General features: G+C 39.1%; 1 protein-coding gene across 1 annotated transcript in view; it reads left to right on the forward strand.

Moving 5' to 3' along the window:
* AFF2 (AF4/FMR2 family member 2) overlaps positions 1-25171 on the forward strand; it is a 575765-nt gene that overhangs the window by 530134 nt on the left and 20460 nt on the right. Inside the window, exons 13-19 of the mRNA XM_036270092.1 lie at positions 7591-7813; positions 11811-12109; positions 12680-12743; positions 16476-16612; positions 21824-21895; positions 22250-22343; positions 24752-24804. Coding sequence (XP_036125985.1) covers positions 7591-7813; positions 11811-12109; positions 12680-12743; positions 16476-16612; positions 21824-21895; positions 22250-22343; positions 24752-24804 — 942 coding nt within the window. The remainder of the gene's footprint in view (positions 1-7590; positions 7814-11810; positions 12110-12679; positions 12744-16475; positions 16613-21823; positions 21896-22249; positions 22344-24751; positions 24805-25171) is intronic.

Raw genomic sequence — 25171 nt, forward strand, 5'->3', positions numbered from 1 at the left:
TGCACTTGAGAAAAATTTGAATTCTGCAGTTTTTTTGTGTAATTTTTTGTAGATATCTATTAAATCCATTTGATCTAGCGCTTCATTTACAGTCTGTGTTTTCTTGTTAATTTTTTGTCTAGAAGATCTATCCAATGATGTCAATGGGGTGTTGAAGTGCCCTGCTACGATTGTATTGCTGTTAATTTCTCCCTTGAAGTCTGCCAGAAGATTTTTAATATATGTTGGTGCTCCTGTATTGGGTACATATGTTTACCAAGGTTATATCTTCCTATGAGATAGATCCTTTCAATATTATGTAGTGGCCTTCTTTGTCTCTAGTTATGGCCTTCATTTTGAAATCTACTTTATCAGATATGAGTATTGCTACCCCATCTTTTTTTTTTTTTTTTTTGCTTTCTGTTTGCTTGAAAGATTATTTTCCATCCCTCCACTTTCAATCTATGTGAGACTTTTGTTGTGAGGTGGGTCTCTTTTAAAGAAACATATTTTTGAGTCATGCTTTCTTTCTTTCCATTTTTTTTTAACCCTCACCCGAGGACATTTTTCTATTTTTCTCTTCAGATAGAGTGGGATGGAGAGAGAGGAAGAGAGAGAGAGAGAGAGAGAGAGAGAAACATCGATGGGAAAGGAATACATCGAGTGGTTATAACATGCACAACCCAACCAGGGCCGGAGACAAACTGCAACCAAGGTACATGACCTTAGCGGGAACTGAACCCAGGTCTCTCTGGACCACAAGCCGATGCTGTAATCCCTGAGCCACACTGGCCAGGGCTCATGCTTTCTTATCCAGTCGGCTATTCTGTATCTTTTATTCAGAGCATTCAAACCATTCACATTTCAGGTGATAATTGATATGTACTTATTTATTGCCATTTTTGTTTAGGGTGGTTATATTTTTCTTCCTATTTCTTCCACTAATTACAGCAGTCCTTTTAGCATATCTTGCAGTGCTGGTTTGGTGTTAATATATTCCCTTAGCCTTTTTTGTTTGTAAAGCTCTTTATTTGACCTTGTATTTTGAGTGATAGCCTTGCTGGATAGAGTAGTCTTGGATTCAGATCCTTGTTTTTCATGACCTTGATTAATTCATGCCACTCCCTTCTGGCCTGTAGTGTTTCTGCTGAGGAGTCAGCTGAGCGCCTTATGTAGTTTCCTTTGTACGTAACCTGTTGCTTATCTCTTGCTGCTTTTAGGATTCTCTCTTTGTTTTTAATATTTGCAATTTAATTACTATGCGTCTTGGTGTGGGCCTATGTGGGTTCTTCTTACTTGGGTCTTTCTGTGCCTCTTGAACTTGAATGCCTTCTTCCTTCACCAAGTTAGGAAAGTTTTCTGTCACTATTTCTTCAAATATATTCTCTAACCATTGCCCATTTTCTTCCTCTTCAGAGACTCCGATGATGCGAATGTTATTACGTTTCCAGTGGCCCCATAGTTGTCTTATGCTGTTTTCCTGTTTTTTAATTGTTCGTTCCTTTTGGTTTTCTGATTGGTTGATTTTTCTACCCTGTTTTCTAATTTACTGATCTGGTCCTCAGCTTCCTCAACTCTGCTGGTTAGTCCTTCCAATGTGTTCTTTTTTTTTTTTTTTTTCCTCACCCAAGGACATTTTTCCATTTTTTGTTCAGGTAGAGTGGGAGGGAGAGAGAGGAACAGAGAGAGAGAGAGAAACATCGACGTGAAAAGGGCACATCGAGTGGCTGCCACCCGCACGACCGACCAGGGCCGGGGACAAACTGCAACCGAGGTACGCGCCCTTAGCGGGAACCAAACCCGGGTCTCTCCGGACCGCAGGCCGACGCTCTAACCGCTGAGCCAAACCGGCCAGGGCCCAATGTGTTCTTAATTTCTGCTTTCTCATTCTTCATTTTCAGTTGGTTGATTTTCAGTGTTTCTATATCTTTACTCATGGTGCTGATGTCCTTACTGATGCTGTTGAGCTTTCTCAAGATCAAGGCTCTGAACTCTACCTCCGATAATTTGCTTAGCTGTATTTTATTTATCTCATCTTCTATAGAGTTCTCTTGTTCTTTTATTTGGGATTTGTTTCCTTGTTTCACCATTTTGGCTATCTCAGTGGACTTTGGAGCCTGCCAATTTTTCCCTGTGGGTGTTGGTGTTCTGTTGTTTGTGGCTCCCTCTACTGGGTTTGGATGAGTCTGGGTGGGCCCACATTAAACACCACTGTCAAGTCTTACTTTCCTGGGTAGATTTGCAAGCCCAGGAAAGGTTCAATTATCCTCTACCTTTTTCCTTGTGGCTAGTAGTCTCAGTTACTCAGTGCCTTGGAATGTAGCCCTGGTGTTCTGCATAAGAGGATTTCCAGAGGGTGGGATAGATGCTGATTGTTATTGAGCCTCAATTTGCCTTTTTTTTTTTTTTTCCCTGACCTGGGTAAGGCTGATTCTCCAAGGGGTCGTTGCTGCTGCTTTTCATCACAGCTCTGGGATGGAGCACACTGGCTACCGTCCTTTTTGGCCATGACTCAGCAAAAACTCTGAGTGCCCTCCACATCCTGGTTTTCCTCACAGACTTCCAGCCCAGTCTGTTCTCCCTCTACTTTAGCCCCTTGGTTAGTGACTGTGGCTATTTTAGTGCTCTGGCCAGGCTCTCTGCGCTGTGGAGTGGTCTTGGTCTTTATTCTTCAAGGGCACTACTCACAGATAAGTCTGCTGCTGTCCATGGACTTTCAGCTCTCCACCCTCTCGCACCTCTGCAGATGCTACCAATGTTCCTGGTGATATGGTCCTGTCTTGCTGCTTTTCTGTTGCTTTTTTCTTAGGATGTGTCTTCATTTTATTTGTAATTCTTATTTGGTTCTGGGAGATCGTCTGTGTAGCTTCTATTCACTCCGCCTCCGTTTTCACATCCACTAAGCCTATCTTGTCAGCAGCTGGGTCGCAGAGTCCTCTCTGCTGCTTCCGCACCCTGCAGGTCCCATAGGTAACTGGATTGCACAGTCCCTTTGGGGACTGGGCTCTATGCTTATATTATGCATTGCTGGGTCACACAGGCCTCTCTGTTGCTTCAGCCCCCCCAGGTCCTGTGGGTACCTGGATGGCACAGTCCCTGCTGGGTCATGCAGACCTCTCTGGTGCTTCAGCACCCAGCAGGTCCCATGAATAACTGGATCACATAGTTCCTGCTGGTTCGCACAGGCCTCTCTGGTGCCCCCACACCTTGCAAGTCCAGAGAGCGGGCAGCTGGTTTGCACTCGTGTCTCTCAGGCTCAGTCTTTCTACTGCTCGTGTGGGCTACTGGACTGCCCAGGCCTCTGTGGAGCCCTAGGTCCAGCTGCCAGCAGCTGGAGAGTGCTGCTGCCCCATGGGGCTCAACTCCTGCTCAGCTTTTGATGTAGTTTTTGGGAATGGGTCTCAGCTGCTGGTCTGTGCTTCTGTTGCCTGGGGTTGGATGTCTGTTCCCCAGCCTTTGTTGCTGGGGTATATCTCTACTCTGATTGGGCTGATAATATGGGGGATGGTGCTAGGCTCCAGGTTGTCTGCAGTTTCCACAACTGGAACCTTGGGAGTTACACTACTCTGCACTGGTCTGTGTTGACACAGAGTGTCCACTGGTCCCATGGTGCCACGTGTGCTGGTGGGCTCAGGTTGCTGGGCCCTACCTGCTCCCACTGCCTCCTTCCAGGGTAGACCCAAGATCTTCCAAAATGGTGGGACCTCCCCACAGGGCAGGGAGAAGCACCCTGAAGAGCCGTTTACTGCTCTAGCCTGCTGCTCTATCCACAGCACAGGAACCTTCTGCTTCGCGTCTCTGCACTGCACAAGTTTGGTCATCCACCTTCACATCCACTCACACTCTCTCACACACTCGCTCACTCTCTCACACACACACCCTCCTTCTGGTCCTGCCAGCCGCCATCTTCTCCAATTTCACAGATTATTAACATCAGTGATATGGCCTCAATCTGCCACAAATAAAATGTCAGAAATAAATTCTTGGGTTATGTTTGTTTGGATCCTTGTTTTGAAATAAAAGGTGGGAAAAGAACAATTAGTGTTAGATTCACTCAATATAATAAGATGATTTGGGTCCTGGGCTGCCCCTCCTTACCTGAGGATCAGAAGCTCTTTGTGAATACACCCGTATTCTGTGGTATAACTTTGATCTGAAGCATCTCTTCACATACTTTGAGTTCTCAGAACTAGAAACTCTTACAGTTGAAAAAGCCAATCCTCTTCACCCCAGTTTGGCCAGGCATATGGGGAAACATGCTTCTTCTCCAGTGGTCAAACATGGTCATCCTAGGGCCCTCCTCCTTTCTAAGGAGGGAGGAAGGACTACAATGGCAGTTCCTGGGCTTTAACCATTTCAAGGCATATGAAGGCAAAAGGAAAAGGCAGGGGACAGTGGGGAATCATCATAACATCAATCCCCATTGCTAGTCTCCTTAAGCGACCTAATGACCTGTCACTATTTCCATTTCATGGAAGAGAGATGATCATATATTAATTGAATGTCCAATAATTTTAATATGTTCTCATTAAATGGTGTTTGTAACCCAGGATCATTATGGTATTTCTGCTTTGGTCATAAGTAGGAAAACAGTGTTTACTTAGTAGTATTTTTATTCAGGATGGCCTAAGTCAGGTTGTTATGTTCATCCAAAAAATTGATGTCTGTGAAAAAAATCACAGATAGAGAATGAAGCATGGACCGGACTCTCAGAGGTCTTCTCCTGGATACCTTTCCGCATGCTTTGTCTGTGCACTTTGTTGATCCTTAAAACTAAATCTTGGAAAATTTTATCTGACAACATTCACTTTTTAAATGAATATTCTAAACCTAGCAAAGAATACCACACCAGACTATGACAGCTGAAGTTTCATTTCATTCAACAGAAGGGCCCTGCTGAATTTCTCCCTGCTTCTTTGGAGCCTGAACCATCAGCAAGGTCTATGAAGCATTGAATGGGGGTAGGGATATACTTCTTTTATCTGCTGTCCTCCTCTCACCTACTATAAAAGGTGAAGAAAGTAGCAAAAACTATTTTTATAGTAAGAAGGTGTAATGGTGACAGATTTGTCTCTAAAAATGTTCCCTAGGTATTTTTTACCAGTGAAGTTATTTAAGTCCCAATGATTCTAGATCACTACCAAACAGATGGAAAGGGTACCAAGTGACTGGTTCCCACAGCATAGAATGTACTGAACTATATGTAAGATACTGTGTACAATCGCATATTTGAAGGCCTAGCATGACTGTAGTAGCCAATGGCTAATGAACAATTCACCCCCTATAGATGCCATAGCTTAACATCTTAACAGATGCCAACGCTTAACATCTTAACAGATGCCAATACTTCACATCTTTACAGATGCCAATACTTAACATCTTTCTATGTAAATTTCCAAAAGTCTGATTCCTCTATAATGATTGTATTTAGTATAGGCTGATGTTTGTAGATCTTCCTCATGAACATGAATCTTAATCTTTATGGTCACCATTATTTTAATTAGGCATAACACCTTACTTAAAAGTGTTCTATACATCAATGCAATTAAAAAAAATCCATTGGCAAATATTTTCATTAATTTTAATCAATTAAGGTAATAGCAGACACAGTTAAGTTTTTATTTTTATTTTTTTTATTTTTTATCCTCACCCGAGGACATTTTCTCATTTTTTTGTTCAGGTAGAGTGGGAGGGAGAGAGAAGAACAGAGAGAGAGAGAGAGAAACATCGACGTGAAAGGAACACATCGAGTGGTTGCCACCGCACGACCGAACCAGGGCCGGGGACAAACTGCAACCGAGGTACGCGCCCTTAGCGGGAACCGAACCCGGGTCTCTCAGGACCGCAGGTCTACACTCTAACCTCTGAGCCAAACCGGCCAGGGCCACAGTTAAGTTTTTAAAATTTTTGCCACATAATAAGAATTGACATAGAGCCACATTAAAAACAAAAGATGAATAAGATGACACCTATTGTTACAATTGGCAATTTTGGGCAACACAGAGGAAGTGGAACAAGGAGACTATATTGACTTCTACAATTTTAGAAAATCAAACCACTTGAATGCTGGTTCATCTTCTATTTGTTGCTTTGAGATTTTGTAAATCTATATTTCTAGACACTGACTAAAATTGACCAAGAGGAAGATGTAAATCCTTGTTGACTTAATTTGCTATTGAAAATTATAGTCAATAATCATGAAAAGCAAATGGCTGTACAGTGTAATATTAGTTATCTAAGAAAAGATTAAAATTCAAGTAGTCTATATTGATTAGTCTAAGACAGTGACTAAAATGAAAATCCATAACCCGATTACCATGTTAAGCAAATACATTAAGGTTTTAGTTGTTCTTTTTCATTTGAAGTCTCTGTCTTTTTGATGATGTCCATTTAATAGGCAGATAAATCAGTTTGAACACATAGGAGTAGTTCTAGGACTACAGTTGTCATGTGGCACTATGACAAAACATTTTCCAAATTGAGTTTGGTAAAGTGGAGTACATCAGTGATTCAACATAACAACTTAAGGTGAGGGGCTTATTATGCCTTAGTGTTGTTTCAGAACATTTTTTACATGCAATTTGAAATGTGTCACTGAAGGATTTAGTGCAAAGAATATATATGCATAACCTACAGAGAAAGACATCAATGTGGTGATAGCCAGAAGGAAGGGAGGTAGGGCTGGGTGGAGGTGGGCAAAGGGGGAGGATGGGGACATCTAAATAGTGTCAAAAATAAATACAAAGTTAAGAAATAAAGTCTTTGATAATACAAAAATGTAACAAAATATTTAGTGCATTATTCATTTATAAGTAATGTATAAGCATAGCTTTTCTTTTCTTTTTTTTTTTTTTTATCCTCACCCAAGGACATTTTTTGTTCAGATGGAGTGAGAGAGAGAGAGAGGAAGAGAGATGAGAGAGAGAGAGAGGAAGAGAGATGATGAGAGAGAGAGAGAGAGAGAGAGAGAGAGAGACATCGATGTGAAAGGGACATATCAAGTGGCTGCCACCCACACGACCAACCAGGGCCAGGGGCAAACTGCAACTGAGGTACATGCCCTTAGTGGGAACCGAATCCGGGTCTCTCGGGACCACAGGCCGATGCTCTAACCACTGAGCCAAACCGGTCAGGGTAGTGTAATATTTCTTAACAAAATATCCTTCGAACTGTTTATTGTACCATTTATTGTGTAATTTTGCAGTTATGTCCTAAGGCCAAATAAGTAGAAACTATCCTAAAAAATGAAGATTAAAGTGTACATTGGATTTTCCATTAAAAAATTGAATTAGTAGTAATCTTGAAAGGTTACAAATATCACACTGGAGCACACAGATTAGACACACATTTATTATAGAGTTTTGGTTCAAAGACATGTTTATTCTTGAATACATATCATTGCATTTATCTATAGCTGTATCTGTAGAGAGGGACATCTCTCTATAGACATCTTTGTCTATATATGTTTTTATATATACTCTTCACCACAGGTAAAGGACTATTAACTGAAATATTACTTCAGCTGAAAGTAGCAGCATCATAGGAAAATTAAGAAAAAAAAAAAAAAAACAGATAAAATTTTATGACACCTTACACTCTTTGTTTACACAGAAATAATTCATCCAGGAGAACAAATAGAAGAAAAGAAGGAAAGCTGTTTCCTCCTTCACTATCCCCACTGCCAGAAGATCCTCCACACCACAGAAACATCACTGGCAATAATGGTCCCTTCAGTCAAGAAAAAACTATTCCTGTGATTGGACAAATCACCTCTGCCAAATCTAAGAAGAGTGAAGGCAAATTCTGTGCTACTTTCAAAGGGATATCTGTAAATGTAAGCATTTCTTCTTCAAATTTGAATGATAGCCTTGCTGGATAGAGTAGTCTTGGATTCAGACCCTTGCCTTGCATTACTTTGTACACTTCATGCCACGCCCTTCTGGCCTGCATCGTTTCTATTGAGAAATCAGCTGACAGTCTAATGGGAGCTCCCTTGTAGGTAACTTTCTGTCTCTCTCTTGCTTCCTTTCAGATTCTTTCTTTGCCTTTAATGTTTGCCATTTTTATTATGATGTGTCTACCTGTGGGTCTTTTGGGGTTCATCTTGCTTGAAATTCTCTATTTTTCCTGGACTTGTGTGAATTTTTCCTTCACCAGTTTAGGGAAGTTTTCTGTCATTATTTCTTCAAACAGGTTCTCCATTCCTTTCTCTTATTTTTCTCCTTCCTGTATCTCGATAATGCGAATTTTGTTACATTTGTATTGTCCCACAGCTCCCTTAAACTTTCCTCCTGCTTTTAATTTATTTTTTTTCCATTTTATGCTCTATTTGAGTGTTTTTCTCTACCTTGTCTTCTAAGTCACTGATTCAGTCTTCAGCTTCTTCTAATCTACTATTAAACCCTTCTAAGGTATTTTTCATAACATCTATGTCATTCTTCATTTCCTCTTGATTTGTATGCACAGCTTCTACCTCTTTATTAAGCTGAAATAGTTTCCAGTAAGCTCTTTATAATTCTTATTAAGTTGCTTGTAGTTCTCACCAAATTGTTTGAGCACCCTTAAAATCATTGCTTTGAATTCTTTATCTGACAAGTTGCTGTCTTCCATTTCCTGTTCCTTCCAGTTCCTTTTCTGGTGATTCCTCTTTTTCTTCCTTTGGGTGTTGTTTCTTTGTCTGCCTATTTTAGCTGTCTGGTAGTTCTAGACCCGCTGAGAGATGTTTGGATGTGTACGCAGCTCACTGTATATCAAAAAAGGCTACTGTGCCTACCAGACTGTTTTGTTGCGTGTCACCTCTTGCCTGCTGTGGATCCTGGAGGATTGACTCCTGGGGGCTGGTATTGGTGAGTCCTGGTAGGTGCTGCTGCTGGATCACATGGGCCCCTCTGGACCTGTGTTCCCAGCTGGTCGCTGGTGCCACATGTAGCTGCATAGCTCAGGCACTGTTGGAGCCACACTCCCTGCCTATACCATGGACAGCTGTATCACACAGTCCCTTTAGAGTCACAACTCCACACCTGTCTTGTGGGTATCTGGTCACATAGACCTCTCTGGTGCCCCGTACCCCATAGGTCCCATGGGCAGCTGGATTGCTCAGTCCCTTTGGAGACCCAGCTCTAAGCCTATCTTGTGGGCTGCTGGATCACACAGGCTTCTGTGGAGCCCCAGGTCCTACTGTTGGTGGCTGGGGAGTGCTGCTGCCCCGTGCGGTTCAACTCCTGCTCAGCCTTTGCTGAAGCTTTTGGGGATGGGTCTCAGCTGCTGGTTTGTGCTTCTGTTGCCTGGGGATGGATGTCTGCTCCCCAGCCTCTGTTGCTGGGTGTGAATCTTGACTCTGATTGGGCTGCTACTGTGGGGAATGGTGCTGGGCTCCCGGCTGTCTGTGGCTTCCACAACTGGCACTTTGGCAACTCCACTACTGTGCACTGGTCTGTGTTGACACGGGGTGTCCACTAGTCCAATTGTGCCAGGTGCACTAGTGGGCTCAGGTTGCTGGGCCCCAGCTGCTCTCACTGCCTCCTCCCAGGGATCTTCCAAAATGGGGGGGACCTCCCCACAGTGCAGGCTGAAGTGCCCTGGAGAGCTGCTTACTGCAGTAGCTGGCTGCTCCCATCCACAACGCAGGAAACTTATGCTTCGAGTCTCTGCACTGCATGAGTTTAGTCGTCCACCATCACATCCACTCACACTCTCTCACACACTAGCTCACTCTCTCATGCACTCACCCTCCCTCTGGTCCTGCCTGCCACCATCCTGACTTGACTCTATAGGTGGTAATTAGAGTAATCAAATTTGCAAAGACAGAAAGTGGAAGGATAGTTGCCAGGGGCCGTGGAGAGGGGGGAATGAGAAAATGTTGTTTAATGGAGACAGAATTTCATTTTTTCAAGATGAAAGAGTCCTATAGATTGTTTAGACAACAATGTGAATGGATCTATCACTACTGAATTGTACACCTAAAAATTGTTAAGATGATAAATTTGATGTTATGTATAATTTAGAAAATAAAATATGGAATGAATTATCAGGAGGTGAAAAAGAAAAATTAATAAAAGAAAGGCTTTTGTTCAAACCCAAGAGTTATCATGAAGCAAAGAAAGAAAGTAAAGCAAGCAGGATGTGTTTAGTTTAGTGGATGGTTCATGGGAGGGAGTTGTGGGAGATGATCAGGGAGGCCCTTATAGGCCAGCAAAGGAACTAGCCTGAGTTTGTATTTGGGCACAAGTTAGGGAAATGTGTGGAGCTTTGTTTAAGAAGGTTGGACTTGCAGGCAGCTGATGGAGGATGGATTGGAAAAGCTATCTTAGAGTTTGAGAATCAGCCAGGAGGCTGTTTGATAGTCTCAGTCAGAAGGCACAAGGGCCTGCATTTTGAGTCTTCAGAATAAAAAGGGACAGATTTGAGAGATGTTAGGGAGATACAGTGAATAACAATGTGTAATTTTTTGGATAAAGGTAATGGAGAGGAAGATATTAAGGAACAAATAGAGCTGTGGTTTTCAAAAAGAGTTTTAAAAACATTATTATTTTTTTAAATGAATTCATTTACAGAATTTCAATATATAAAGCTGAGTAAAGCAGGTGAAAGGCAAGGTGGGGACTACACAAGTTCCAATGCTCCTGGCCCAAGGATGGTTATAATACCCTTACTGACATGGACAAATCCATCCTTGGTGACAGGGGAGAGCATCAGGTCATTAACACAAAGAAAGAACTGGTTTGGTTATCAATTTGGTTTCAGAGAAATTTGAGGTGCTAATGGGCCATCTGGGTGGAACTATCCAGAGGTTGTCACTGTAGGTCTGGAGTTTTGGAGAGAGTGTAAAATTGAAGTTTTCATTTGAGAGTTACCTGATTATTATCAAATAAGTGACAATGCATACAAGATTGTCAAATTCTGTCAAGGCCAAGAGAGAAGAGAGCTGAGAAATGAACCTTGATGGATACCATGCTAAAGTAGATACTAATTCAGAAAAACAGAAAGAGGAAGAGGTATCATGGCAAGTATGGTCAGATATAGAACAATCAGAACTGCCCCATAGTTGTCAGGTGGAAATTAGAGTCTGCCATGTGAACAAATATACCAGGTAGTCTTGGGACACATGATATCACCTAATTACAAATCTTATCACCTACCTTCTTCATCTGGATCCCATTATTTCTATGGCAATAACAACTCAGAATGAATCTCAGAAGTCTTTTACCCATTTGATTTTTTGACCTCATCAAAATGAGCTTTCACCATCCCAAGACTTCAAAATGAGGAGGCATTCATGTGGCATTCACTCAGCTGGAAATCAGTCAAGCTCCTCATGGGAATGAAAAGGCTGCTTCAGCCTTGATCCCAGGGTGATGTCAATACAATGTATGGTTTGCTGGTATTTTACTGCACTGGATCTTGTATTTTGCAGAGTGATCTGAGTACTTAACTTAGTGAAAGTTTCTGGGCTGGTTCACTTATCAAAAATATAAACATCAAGGCCATCTCTTTGTCACCCTCTCCCTCTCTCTCCCTCCCTTTCCCATTCCTCCTCTTTCCCCTCACACCCCCTACCAGATTTAGACATTTGCCAATGACTGTATTCATGAAATGATGGGGTTATACAATCCCAGCACCTAACCAGCTTTGTTACTGGTATCATCATAAAACAAAATCTGGTAATTCACAGAATTCATAAAATAAACCAGGGTCACTTATTAATCCTTAATCTGTGTTCATTTACTTTTCCCTTGTTTTGTTTCTTAGTGTGCTTGGCATTCAAATAATTTATGAAAAGATGTTCTAAAAAGCTAGATCTAATGGAAGTTATTTGTCCTCCTTTTTCCCAGGAGGGAGACACTCCAAAAAAGGCAACCTCTGCCACCGTTACTGTCATCAACACTGCTATTGCCACTGCCAACACTGCTATTGCTACTGCATTTGTCACCACCCCTGTCATGGCCACTGCCACTGCTACTGCCATAGTTACTACCAAAAGCACTACCACTACCATTTCCACCACCACCTCTATCATCACTACTCGTCTGATGGGTAGCAGTCACCTGGAGATGATGTCCTGGGCAGCCCTGCCGCTTCTGTCCACCAGCACCACCAGTGTCCGGAGACCCAAGCTTACTTTTGATGACTCGTATGTTGTCCCCAGATTATCATGGACCCAGTTTGGGAGTAGTGAATGGTGGGGTGGGGGCATTATTACTTTTCTAGTGCCATGTAATGTATCACCCAAAATACGACCTCAGTAGCAGTTCCTGTAGCTGTAAAAGTATATCCCTCCTTTTTGCATACTCCTATCCTCACCAAGAAATGTATTTGGCCCATTTTAATTGTGGTCTCTGTTACTGTTTCTATGGGTTTTTGCTTAATTCTAAGTTTCTTTGTCCTCCTTTCTTATCCAGTCCTCAGATAGAACCGTGTGCCAACAAAGAGGTTTACAGCTAGGTTTTGTTGAATCTCTTTGGATAACTGGCATGGTTGGGGTTGGAGAATGTAGTTATTTATCCTAATGGGTCATTATGCAATTCAGATTTTATTTACAGAGTTATTTCAAGGTTAGTTATTATATGAATGATAGCATTCATCTGCCCTTCTCAAGGCATTGTATAGGAATGGATTTATAGCAAAAGATACATTTGAATACTCAGTTTTTAATGAAAAGATGAACCATTTGTTTCTGAAAGAGGTCATTTTGTTTGTTTAGGGTTCACAATGCTGGTTATTACATGCAAGAAGCTAAGAAGCTGAAGCACAAAGCTGATGCACTAGTAGGTTTGCTTCCTCTCATTGCTTTGTTCCAATTAAGGTATTATGCTTTGAAGGAAAACAAAGAAGGCACTTTACAAACAATTCAAACTTTATCATTGCTGCTCTGACATAGGGAGATTAGAGCTGGTTAATTCCTTAGCACTGTAATTCCCAAAGTTCTTTGCATGTTTTATCCTGCCATTCATATATTTGTTGTTTTTTTTTTTTTTTGCTATTCTTCCCCTTGCCCCAATTTCACATGCTAAATGGCATATACTATTATTGTTGTCTTTCTTTTTTAAAATTTATCTTATTTTTGTTACAGATGTTTCTCCTTTTTTCCCCATTGACACCCTCCTCCCCATCACCCTCCACCCTGTCCCCAGCTTTGTTGTCCGTGTCCATTGGTTATGCATACATGCATAAAAGTTCTGTGGTTTATCTCTTCCCTCCCCCCACCACCCCCTCTTCTGAAGGTTGTCAGTCTGTACCCTACTTCCATGTTTCTGGGTCTACCCTATTCCTCAGACTGTTATGTTCATTATATCCAACAAATAAATGAGATCATTGTCTTTCAAATGGGTTTGAACTGAGTTTTGAATTTGCTCTGGAGAAGGTAGGGTCTTTCTTTGGGTCTGGGAAACCAGAAACCTGTGTGGGCAGGGAGAGGGTTATTGAGAGCTAATAAAGTGACCTCAAAAATGGGCTTTGCAAAACTCAGATACATATATAGAAAAACATTAGCTCTTTGTTGCATTAGATTACATGTTTCCAAGGCAATGCCCATAACCAGGCTAGTACCCTGCACAAAGAGAGAAAGTTCTGTCATCTAGATTTCCTAGGAAACTGGGCCCCACTGCCTCTAAAGTTTTGGTCACCTAGATCAGTAATGAGCTCAGCACGTTGAGTTGTTTGACTTGATTGATCCTCCTAACTGGAGGCCTCAACCATGTATTATAATCACTTGGACAGCTTTAAAATAACCCTGATGCCCAGGCCATACCCTGGACAAATGGAATCAGAGTTTATGAGACTGGGAACTGGGCATGGGTATTAAAACTTCCCAGATGACTCCCAGGTTCAGCCAAGACTGAGAGAACCACTATCCTAGAGAAAGCCCTAATGTCAGCCTCCTCACCTTTGACTGAACCCCAGCATAAGTAGAGACATCAGTTCAAGCCTATTGTGTTAAAAAATAATATCATCCTATATCACTGCATTATGCCAGCCAGAATTTAGCTGTCTCATAGAGTTTGACACTAGGATGGCTGTAATGGAGTACCATGACAGTCTCTGCACTATGATTTGTACATGACCAACATCAACTACCCATGGCACATGCATCTGCTGCTTCCCTACTTTTTGTAATTTTTTCACTGTGGCCCAAGTAGCTCTGCTATTGTCTGCAGCTAACATTTCTGTGATGTTAACCATCCCTTGGTGATACTTTTTCTCTATTTCTGCAGACAAAAACAACAAGGCAGGCTGGGTGCCAGCTCCACTAGAGATGCTGGGAAAACTGTGCCTGTGACCATTGTATATGTGGTGAGGGATTTGGTGGCTTAGCTGTTGGCTTGAAGACCAAAGTTTTTTTTTAAATGTCCTCAACTCTGAAGCTCCGAAAAAAGGCTCTGGAGTTTGCTCTGTGTCAAAAGTAGGACAAGGGAGCACATAACTATTTATTTGACAAGCTGGTACATAAGCTGATGAAGACTGGGATACACCTGTGAAACTATATATGTGAAATGTTACAAGAACAGAAAAATTAGAGCCTCAGTAGTATATAGATAGATAGATAGATAGATAGATAGATAGATAGATAGATAGATGATAGATAGAGATAGAGATAGAGATATAGATATAGATATAGATATAATCTTAATCATATATATATATATGATTAAGAATAAGCATCAGTTTCTGCCGTCCAGGGTCTGTTTATGTGTTCTCCCAAAACTACCTTTAGTCTAATCTATTTAGGCAATGTACTTTCAATTAGGGAGATTCTGCCCTCATGCTGGCAAAAATGGTTATTTGGAGTAGCGTGAAACAGTCAGATATTTCAGTGGTGTTTGACCCTTCAAAGGGCCACACTACATAAAGAGATCATCAGGATATCACTGGTATTAACGTTTCAATGGTGATGTGTGAAATGTCTATAAAAGCTCAATCAGCGTGTGGTGATAATTTAAAAGTTTGAGAAATATTCATTTAAAGTATAATATCTTTGCTAAGCTTATGTCTATTCTAGAGTTGGAAGCCCCTTGTAGTTCAAGTTTCTTATTTTATAGGTGGAGAAATTGAGGTCCAGGAAATGGATATAATCTGACCACTAGCTGGTCATAAAATTTCTCTGGACATCAGTTTCTCCTTTTTGAAAAGGTTGGTGGGATGGGGATAGGATATTTTTATGGATCCTTCCAGCTCTTGATTTGTAAATGAAATCACACTTTTAAACATCAGGATGTAAAGATTAATTTCCAAATGAGAGAGCTATTTTGGAGCCAGATGACCTAAGGAGATTATCGTGTAAGGCAAGAGAAGATAGTTTCCATATACATAGGTTTTCAGAAAATCACTATGGATTTCATTGAAAATTATATTTTCTACAACATCTCATGGAAAGGAAAGCACATAATCCCTGCAGTACATAAAAGCTGAAAAAAATTATTATAGAAGAAGTAATTTACAATGAGAGATTATGTAAGACCTGTAACTCATCATTTTATAGTTGTACTTAATTCTTTGCTAGAGACAGCTACTCTGCCATTTTGAGAATTGAAGCCTGCACAGTTGCATAGAAAATATTTTGAAAAAAAGGTATACAAAAAAATTAAAAGAGCTAAATCTGCATTATATTGATTCACATATAATTCTACATTAATGGGATTCTTATATCTAGCTATAAAAATTGAAAATGTTAAGTACTGTTATAAAATACTCACTATAAAAGTGTCATATATAACATTCATTACACATAAGAAATTATTATGACTAAGTCACTACACTCATGACCATTATCAAGGCTAAAATCATTTGCAATAAAATTTTAATAAACTAAAATATTTAGTAGTGCTATATTTTTTGGCTTTTTGATACCCTATTTCAGACCATTATTACAATGAAAGTGATGTGATTATTGTCAACAGTCGCACTATAGTTTCACATTTTTCATGACAATAGCATCAATTTGTTACTTTGCTCATTGAGGTGAGGTTGATGTGTTCACAAAGCGTTCTAAGTGAAGACTGTATGTGTTAGTTTTCCAAGAGGCTTAAAAAAAATCAAATACTACAATGACCAGTCTAGTCAATTTAATGAATAAAAACTATTCAAGGCAGTGATTTGGATTCTAGTCTATCAAAAAGATAACAATAAATAATACTACTACACATGATACCTTAGCTGCAATTTTCTTTTCTCAAACAGCCTCAATGTGATGACAATAGAACCTTAAATTACTTACATTATTGTCTGTACAAATTCATGCATTCTACATCAGAGTTTCTCAACCATGGCACTGTTATGCTGGGTAATTCTCCATTGTGGAAGCTTCCCTCTGTACTGTGGAATGATTAGTTGCCTCTGTCCATTATATATTCCTGTCCCCAGTGGCAACAACCAAACATGTCTACAGACATTGCCAAATGTTCCCTGGGGGAGGGGTGCAAAATTGTGCCAGTTTGAGAACCCCTCTTTTATATGAAGGAGAGAAGAAAATATAATATTAATGAGTCTTCTTTCTGTTTTAGTTCGAGAAATTTGGCAAAGCTGTGAATTATGCCGATGCAGCCCTGTCTTTCACTGAATGTGGCAATGCCATGGAGCGCGATCCTCTGGAAGCAAAGTCTCCATATACTATGTACTCTGAGACTGTGGAGCTCCTCAGGTAAATGGCCTTTCTGCCAACTTCCTAAACTCATTTCAGTCATAATTAAAAGCTGGTATTTTTTTAATATTATTTTTACATAGTAGTGATTTGTCCAAGGCATCTTCTTAGACATCATAATAATTAGTTCTTGCCATTTTATTAATGTCATGGAAAATTTATAATTGATGCACACTGCTTTTATAAAGTATCCACTTCAGAGGTTATAATTATAATTTGCAATTTTAAAAAACTAAAATGGAAACATAGTATGTAGGAATATAATAATTTCATTGCTTGGCATTGACACTTGTCTTTTCAAAGTGCGATTTTATAATTCAAAAAAAGTAGTGTTATTGGGATTTCTGTTATAAACCATGTTTTGTAAGTATTTTTCTGTGTTGGTTATTAAAAATGGAGAGAGCACTCTTCCAACACAAAGTCAGCATTAAGGCCACAGAAACTTTCCATGCATCTGGAATTTCATGGAAACAGACAAGTTGGTAGCAGGGCAGAGTAAAGATGAGAAGATGAGAATAGGAGAGGGTATATTAACTGCACAGATCATTGGTTTCATTTACATTTTAAATGAAAATGTTTGGCTTGTTGGTCTTGGCAGAGTAGAATGTGTGGGTAATCAAAATATTCCTGGGAGAAGGAGAAAGAGAAGAAATGATATCCATTCTACTGTTTCCTAGTAACCTGAGATACTTGGAAAATAATTTAATCCACCTCTGAATAGTGGATAAGCACCATCATTTGCTGGATTGACTAAGTAACTGCTTTTGATTGAATTAAAAGTTCTTCACCTGATAGGCCCTTATATTCTGGTCACCTCTGACTTAATTAATCATTAATGCTAGGCCGGTTTTTTAGGTTTTTACTATGTTACTTGTATCTGCATAAATGCTTACAAACATGAGGACATGTGCACCTAAACCTTTAGAAATATTGAACAAATTTACCATGCATATTGCCACAGTAAAGCATTCCAAACTATCTAAAGAATTTAAACTATTTAAAAGAAAATAAATGCACATATGGATTAAGGAGATTTAGTTAAAGCCACAAAAGTAAGGAGATCATGAGGAAAGATCCTGCCTTGCCTTGCTAGACCAGGCAGCAGTCTTTGACTTTTATCTGCTTTGAGAATCATGTCAAGTATTCCCTCTGACTTCATGCATGGTAAAAGCCACCACCGCCATTCTGTAGCTTTTAAGAGGAAATTGATTTTTTATATGAAATATAGTATTAATTAATAATAAGAACAATATAATAATGCAAGTGTAAGATATGTAAATATAGCACAAGATATCTATAAGGGTATTTATAATTTCTTCTTATACCAAAAACACATTTTTACAACCACAGTCACAGTAAACAATAAGTAGATTTTATACCGGTGTAGCTTAACCTTCCCCTCTTTTACCAAGGTTTATGAGGAGGAACCACTCATGCTTAGGCACAGCCCCTGTAGAGGGTTTTTGTAGATTGAACTACTGTTGGCTTGAGTTTGAAGAGTTACAGGTTAAAAATGTGATGCTGCTTAGCCTTTCAAACTATGGTTTGGGGCTTTGGGCTAAATTATCCTGGTATTGTGTCAATACAGAAGATCTTTTAAGTGTATCCAAGGTGGGTTTTTTTGTTGTTGTTGTTGTTGTTTCAGTTGCCCCAGCATAGGCCCAAGTCCAGTGGGGCGAGGGAGCAAGGGGATGGAACACAGAAGAGAAAAGAGAGGAGAGGGAGGGAGGAGAGGAGATACATAAAGGAGTGCATGTAAAACTTAGTGTCTTCCAGTTGAATTCTTGTGTTCTTTAAATCTTGATTTTCATTAATCTTGAAATATGTACCTAACAATCATTTAATAAAATATATCAAATTATTTCTTTGCTTGAGATACACATACCTTTGGGAAAGAAACTAAACAACACCTAAATTTGGAATATTATTTGAACTAAAATTTTCTTTTTTTCTTCTTTAATTAATTTTTGTTACAGATGTTTCTCCTTTTCTCCACACTAATTCCCCCCTCCCCCTCCCTCCCCACCCTGTCCCCAGCTTTGTTGTTCATGTCCATTGTTCATGCATACATGCATATAAGTTCTGTGGTTTATCTCTCCCCCACCACCCCCTCTTCTGGGATTGTCAGTCTGTACCCCACTTTCACATCTCTGGGATTATCCTGTTCCTCAGAATGTGATGTTCATTATATTCCACAAATAAGTGAGATCGTGTAATATTTGTCTTTCTCTGCTTGGCTTGTTTCACTTAGGATACTACTTTCTAGGTCCCTCCATGTAGTCTCAAAGGATAAGAGATCTTTCTTACTTACCGCTGCATAGTACTCCATTGAGTATATGTACCACAGCTTTTTTAACCATTCGTCTACTGATGGACATTTGGGCTGTTTCAAGATCTTAGCTATTGTAAATAGTGCTGCTACAAACATGGGGGCACATATATTCTTTCTGATTGGTGTTTCAGGCTTCTTAGGGTATAAGGAAATTGATTTAGTGTCGATGCAAGTCTGCCTGTAATTGTCAAAGTAACACAAGATGAAAATTCTCACAAAAATGATAAGCATCAAAAAGTGAGGGAAAACAATGAACAAACATGGAGAAATTCATGTCTTTTATTTATCCAAAATTCAAATTTTAAAAAGGTACTTTTTAAGTTAACCAAAAGAAAAAGAAAAATGTCAATACCTGGTGTTAGCACACACACAAAAATATTGGTGAACTAGGCCTGTGTTATGCTGGTGATGGGAGTAGACATTGATCATTGTAAATTGAGGACAATTTGGCATTGTGTAGGAGAACCTATTAAAATGAGCATTATATCTTTTGAGCATTGTCTAAATTTCTGAAAATTTAAATTTCCTCTTCTGAAGAAAATAATTGTAGGAAAAGAACAAGTTATCTTTATGGTGTTTTGTTTGGCATAACTTATAGCACACAATTATAAGCAAACCAAAAAATCAATAATTAAAGAGTAATTAATTACATCATAATACACTTAGCAAAATACTTTGCAGCCATTGAATTGCAGAAATGATGGAGACTATGGAGCTGCATGAAAATGTTTATAACATGATGTTAAAGAAAAACAACCTTCATATGCACATTACATTTCTGACCATGAAAGGTCTGTTTCTGCATGTGGACCAACCTGGAAGGAAAATGAGTTTACATTTCTAATGGGGTAAATTACAGGTGTTTTTTCTCTACAATTTTCTCTCTTATTAATTTCCTGTTAGGAAAATGCATGCTCTCTTAAATTTATGAAAGCAAAACATCACTTTTCGGTTTGGGGAAAAATTCAGTGTGAATCTTTGAGTAATATTTATTTCCATTAGAAAACTCTCTCTTATTTTTTAATGATATATTATTTTTTCTAAGCACATTATGTTTTTTGTTGTATGATAGTTTACTCCCCATAGAAGTATATTTTATTAGAACTTGATGAAAGTCAGAGAAGAATTTATGGACATTCACTTTAAAGTCAATATTTTTAAACTTTATTTGGAGTTAGTTAAAGACTCATATACAGTTGTAAAAAATAATACAGAAAAATCCTATGTACCCTCACCCAGTGTCCCCAAATGGTAATATCTTACATAACTATAATACAGTATCACAACCAGAACATGGACATTGATAATCCATAGACTTTGTTTAGATTTCACCATTTTTATTCAGATTTCACCAGTTTTACATGCACTCCTTTATGTATCTCCTCTCCTCCCTCTCTCCTCTCTCTCTCTCTCTGTTATATTTTTACATTTACTGTAGTATGTGTGTGTGTATATATATTATTTCTAGAGAAATTTCAGTTAGGAATAATGTATGCTAAAGCAACTAGGTCTTCTGATTCATTTAAGCAATTGAAGTTCCACTATCAAGTCAGTTTAAAAGTGTTGTAATTACAGGGTGACTGTAATATGAACATAGTTTTGAGTAGTGTAATATTACTTTGAAGATATTTTTTATTACTCTATCCTAAACAGTATGCTGGCCACAGAGAGAGCCCCATTTTCTTCATTCAATTATAGTTACTCTGAGCCTTGGAAATCTGCAGTGGAAATGTATTTGTGAAAACAAATAGGACATCACGATAACTTGACATTTCAGTGATACAACTCTCAAAGACAGATTTATTACATAATACAATTTTTTTGCTTAATATTGCAACAATAGGAGGGAGCCTCTTGTTGAAAAATGTTCACTGATCAGAACTGGAGCAATAAGTGGGAGAGCAGGGGCCTAGAGTATGCGGAGGGGGCATGGAGTCTTGGGAGGCAAGCCTAGGGGTGCTGTTGTTTTGGAGAGGCTGCTGAAAATGAGGAGTTCATGGTGCTAGCATAGTGTACCTGCTAGTTTTTCACCACCTTCTCATAAATGAGAACTATTCCAGACCGCCTGCACACTTTCAACTTCCTTCTGCAACAATGAGTTCTGTTACTTATTCCATCACAGATACCCATGAAATTGCATTAAAGCTCAGACAATTATTTTATGCAATGAATTGATTTTCAAAAATATAAATGCCCAGAATGAAATGTGCTGAACTAGAAGAAAACTAGGAATTACTCAACCTTTGATCACCCCAATGTGGAAAGCGACAAAGAGAATGGAGACAAATTATACCAACACCATAAATTAATGGCACTTAGGCCATCAAATGCTGTGAAATTGACCTTCCTTTGGAAAAAAAACAAAACCACTTTATATAGGAAAATATTCCAAATGGAGCCATTAGAAAGGATGTTATTAACTGTGTGATTGTGGTCTCCCCATGCTCATATCAGACATAGTTGCATATTATTTACCTCATCAGTCATAAATGCAACAGAGATTGACATTTGTGTCCACCTCCCATTGAAAAAGCAATAGTGTTTAGCTAGGGTATTCCTAGAAACAGCGTTTATACACACACCAGACCATCAAAGGTTACCTAGCACTGTCCTAGAACATGGGCTCCAGATTTAGCTGTCTTCTTCAGATTTAGCTGACTTCTCCAGAGTTAACTTCTGTAAGTTACATCATTGGCATTCTTGCTTTTTATTTGTTTATGTTTTCAAGAAAGTGTGATTTTGCCTGCATGCCCTTGTAGCCAGTCCTTCCTCCCAGAGCAAATATGAGGCTAACATTCAGAAGATGAGGATATTAATGACTTGGAGACTTTCTGAAGGGTAATGTAGATTACACTTGTGCTTGTCCTTTCTCTTCAAAGGTATGCAATGAGACTGAAGAACTTTGCAAGCCCCTTGGCATCAGATGGGGACAAAAAGCTGGCAGTATTATGGTAAGTCTCATGGAGGCCAAGAGAAAATGGCTGAAATGTTGCAGAACAATTTGAAAACTTCAGATAAACTTTAAGCTACTTAGCCCAAATTATAATTCTTGTTTTCCATTAAACTGTTAAAGGATAACTAATGGATTTTTCCAGTCTATGACTAAACATTTACTCGCAGTTTATACCCTTATCAAGATAGGATTTTAATGCTTATCCCTTCTATTTTAATTTTGTAATACTTATGTTTCTCAATAACTGTGGGAAAATAACTACAAAATATGAATCAGTGTTTCTTTTTTCTTTTTCAGTTTACTGGTTTCTTTATGCACTGGCATTAACATAATTCTTTTCACACCACTACAGCTACCGATGTTTATCACTTCTCTACTTGCGGATGTTTAAATTGAAGAAGGACCATGCTATGAAGTACTCCAGATCCCTGATGGAATATTTTAAGGTAATTCTTATTTTGTATAATTTGTAGGTGTTGGGTGATTAAATCACTAATAGCACTTGGCAAGCATGTTATTAAATATCAAGGTTGTTACTGTCAAAGGATTAACCTCCCTCATCCCAGCAGGCTGGCCATCGCCCTCCCACCTCTCCTTTGTGACTCAGTAGAGAGCTTATGTTTGATTTGATTACAGGGAGAAAACGTACAACAATAGTGCAATTCCCTGGTTATTCTCCGAACTGACCCAATGGCCCTTCAGCTTCCCTGTTGCAGTCAGAGAGATGAAGTCTTCTGCCCCATCATGCATGGTGGACCTACCAGTGTTACAGAGATTGTGGCTATGATTATGGCCAGTCTTATGTTAAATGAAAAGCTAGTCCAGAAATTTCTCACAACATATGCCTTTTGGCCATGAGGAGTATTGAAGTATAGTGGTCAAACTTTAAAACAATTGATTGCTTTTGTTACTAAAACCAACAAACACACAAATAAACAATAAATAAACAAACAAATAAATGAATTAATCTACCATCTAGGGAGTTGGAGTTTTTTATTTGCAAGCAAAAAAAAAAGATGTATCAACCTCAACATGCAATGTCAAAATTTGGGAATACGCCTAGATGATAACTGCAATCAGTAGCCTGGTGCTAGGCCTGGCCACTGTACCAGAGATAACTGGCTTGAACATCAGTGGAGCTTCTGCTGCTTCTGCTCCCCAGCCCTGATCATGATGTAGAATTGAGGAAGTTTAGAGATCCTGTTGCGCTGGTCTCTAAAGAAAAGAAGTATCATCTATCTATCTATCTATCTATCTATCTATCTATCTATCTATCTATCATCTATCTATCATTTATCTATCATCTATATATATATATTTATTTGCCATGTACATGGGACCATTTGGCTAAATTGTACCAAAGCAGTTGTTTGAGATTGAAATGAATTAAATCATGACCTTACATCAATCATCAAAATCCAGTGAGTGATAGGGCACAGCTAGCTATGTGAGGACACTGGCTAGGTTGGGGGAAAGAGCAAGTTCACTAGCTATCATGTGGTGTGGCCATCATGCAATACAGCTAGTGTTTATATAGGTGGACAGGTTCAAATACAACTGCCCATTCTTTCATATGTCTAGGATCTCAACCTATGCTCTAGAAAAGTGGTTCTTAAACTTGAGTGGGCATCTGAATCCCCTAGAGGGCTCATGAAACCAGGGTACTGAATCTTATTTCCCAGAATGTCTGATACTGTAGATCTGGGATGGGGCCTGAGAACTGGCATTTTAAGAAGTTCCCAGGTAATGTTGATACTGCTGGTCTTGTGATCACACTTTGAGAGCCAACGCTTTAATATATGTCCTATGTAGCTTTTAGAACATTATGAAATACTAAACGGACATTTAATAACTCATTCCTCTGGCAGTGCATTGAACTTCTTTGAGATTAAAAGCTAGAGTCTGCCGAATGTACCTTAAGTGTAGGTCTCTGAGCTCCAGAGAAGTGTTGCATTCTCACTGGCTTCCTAAAGTGCTGACTCTCTACCTAATACCCCATTTGCAAAGGGGGCTGGGTGGGAACCTGAGAGGCAGAAGAAGAGCATAACCTGTGCCTTGAGGCCAGAGAGGCAGCCCTGAGTCAGGCTCAGTGCCACAGGTATCCAGGCCCTGTGCTACTTGGGCTCCAACCTGGTGAGATCATAATAATGAGCCAGATCACTGTACTATTGTGGTGATGCTGAATATCAGCTTTCCCTGTACTCCACAAGTGTTTGGTCACAAAAATACAGCAAACCTAGTCTTTAAACCAGCCCGGATCCATCAAAGGAAAATAGAATGTTGAGCATTCCATTGCATTGTAGCCCTGGACAAATTGCATTGCTAAATAGTGAAAACTGTCAGCCACAAGGATTTGCATATAAAGATAGCAAATCAGGTCAATTCATGAAAAACAAAATACACACTATTGCTTGATCCTAGTATATTCCTAGTCTATCAGAAATTACAGCCCAAATTGCATCCCAGAGAAAATGTTTGTAATTGGAGCTAAAGGTGAAAAGATTGCTTGTACTTTGAAGAACTTGTTTTGCAAAGTAATATTCAGATGAGGATAATTAAACCATTTCTTGGAGAACTGAGTCTAATTTCACTGGGCCTTTTAGTATAGAAGATCTTTCATCAAGTAATTTTCATGATCCTGATTGGAGCCCACTAATTATCCTAGCCAGCTATCATCCAGTGTGTTATAGTTTGCTGGTGTGCACATACATCCCAGCTCTGCTAAAAAAAAACAGGAGGCTTTCCGAAATTATGCAGTCAATATTAATGTACCCGAAATCACACTTCCATCTGTTTGTGAATTAATAAAACACAAATAGATGTCCTTATTTCCCTCTCTTTCTCTCTTTTTTAGCAAAATGCTTCAAAAGTCACTCAGATACCATCTTCATGGGTAGGCAATGGAAAGTAAGTATCTTATGAAAATTGCTTTCTCAGAAAAATTAGTGATGCAACAGACCCCAAATATTTTGTGTTAACAACTCAGGAGCAAAGGTCAATTTTGAGAATATAGTAATTTTTGTACATACAGAGTTCTAGTCATATTTTAGCTAATGGCAAGATAGAAAAGGTAACAAGATGTGATTCAAAATGTCTTTAACTATTTGATCTTTAAGCCAAATTATAGCCTTAAAATATATTTTAATGGGATGGTAAGCACTAAGCTATTTCAGGGAGGCAGGGTAAAAGTTAACTTTAATGGGGTGATTTTTAAATAATTTACTCAATAATGAAAGACCAATGAAATATTTATTGATATATGGTAAGTGCCGTT

This window comes from Molossus molossus, unplaced genomic scaffold, assembly GCF_014108415.1.
Source record: "Molossus molossus isolate mMolMol1 unplaced genomic scaffold, mMolMol1.p scaffold_m16_p_2, whole genome shotgun sequence".
NCBI lineage: Eukaryota > Metazoa > Chordata > Mammalia > Chiroptera > Molossidae > Molossus > Molossus molossus.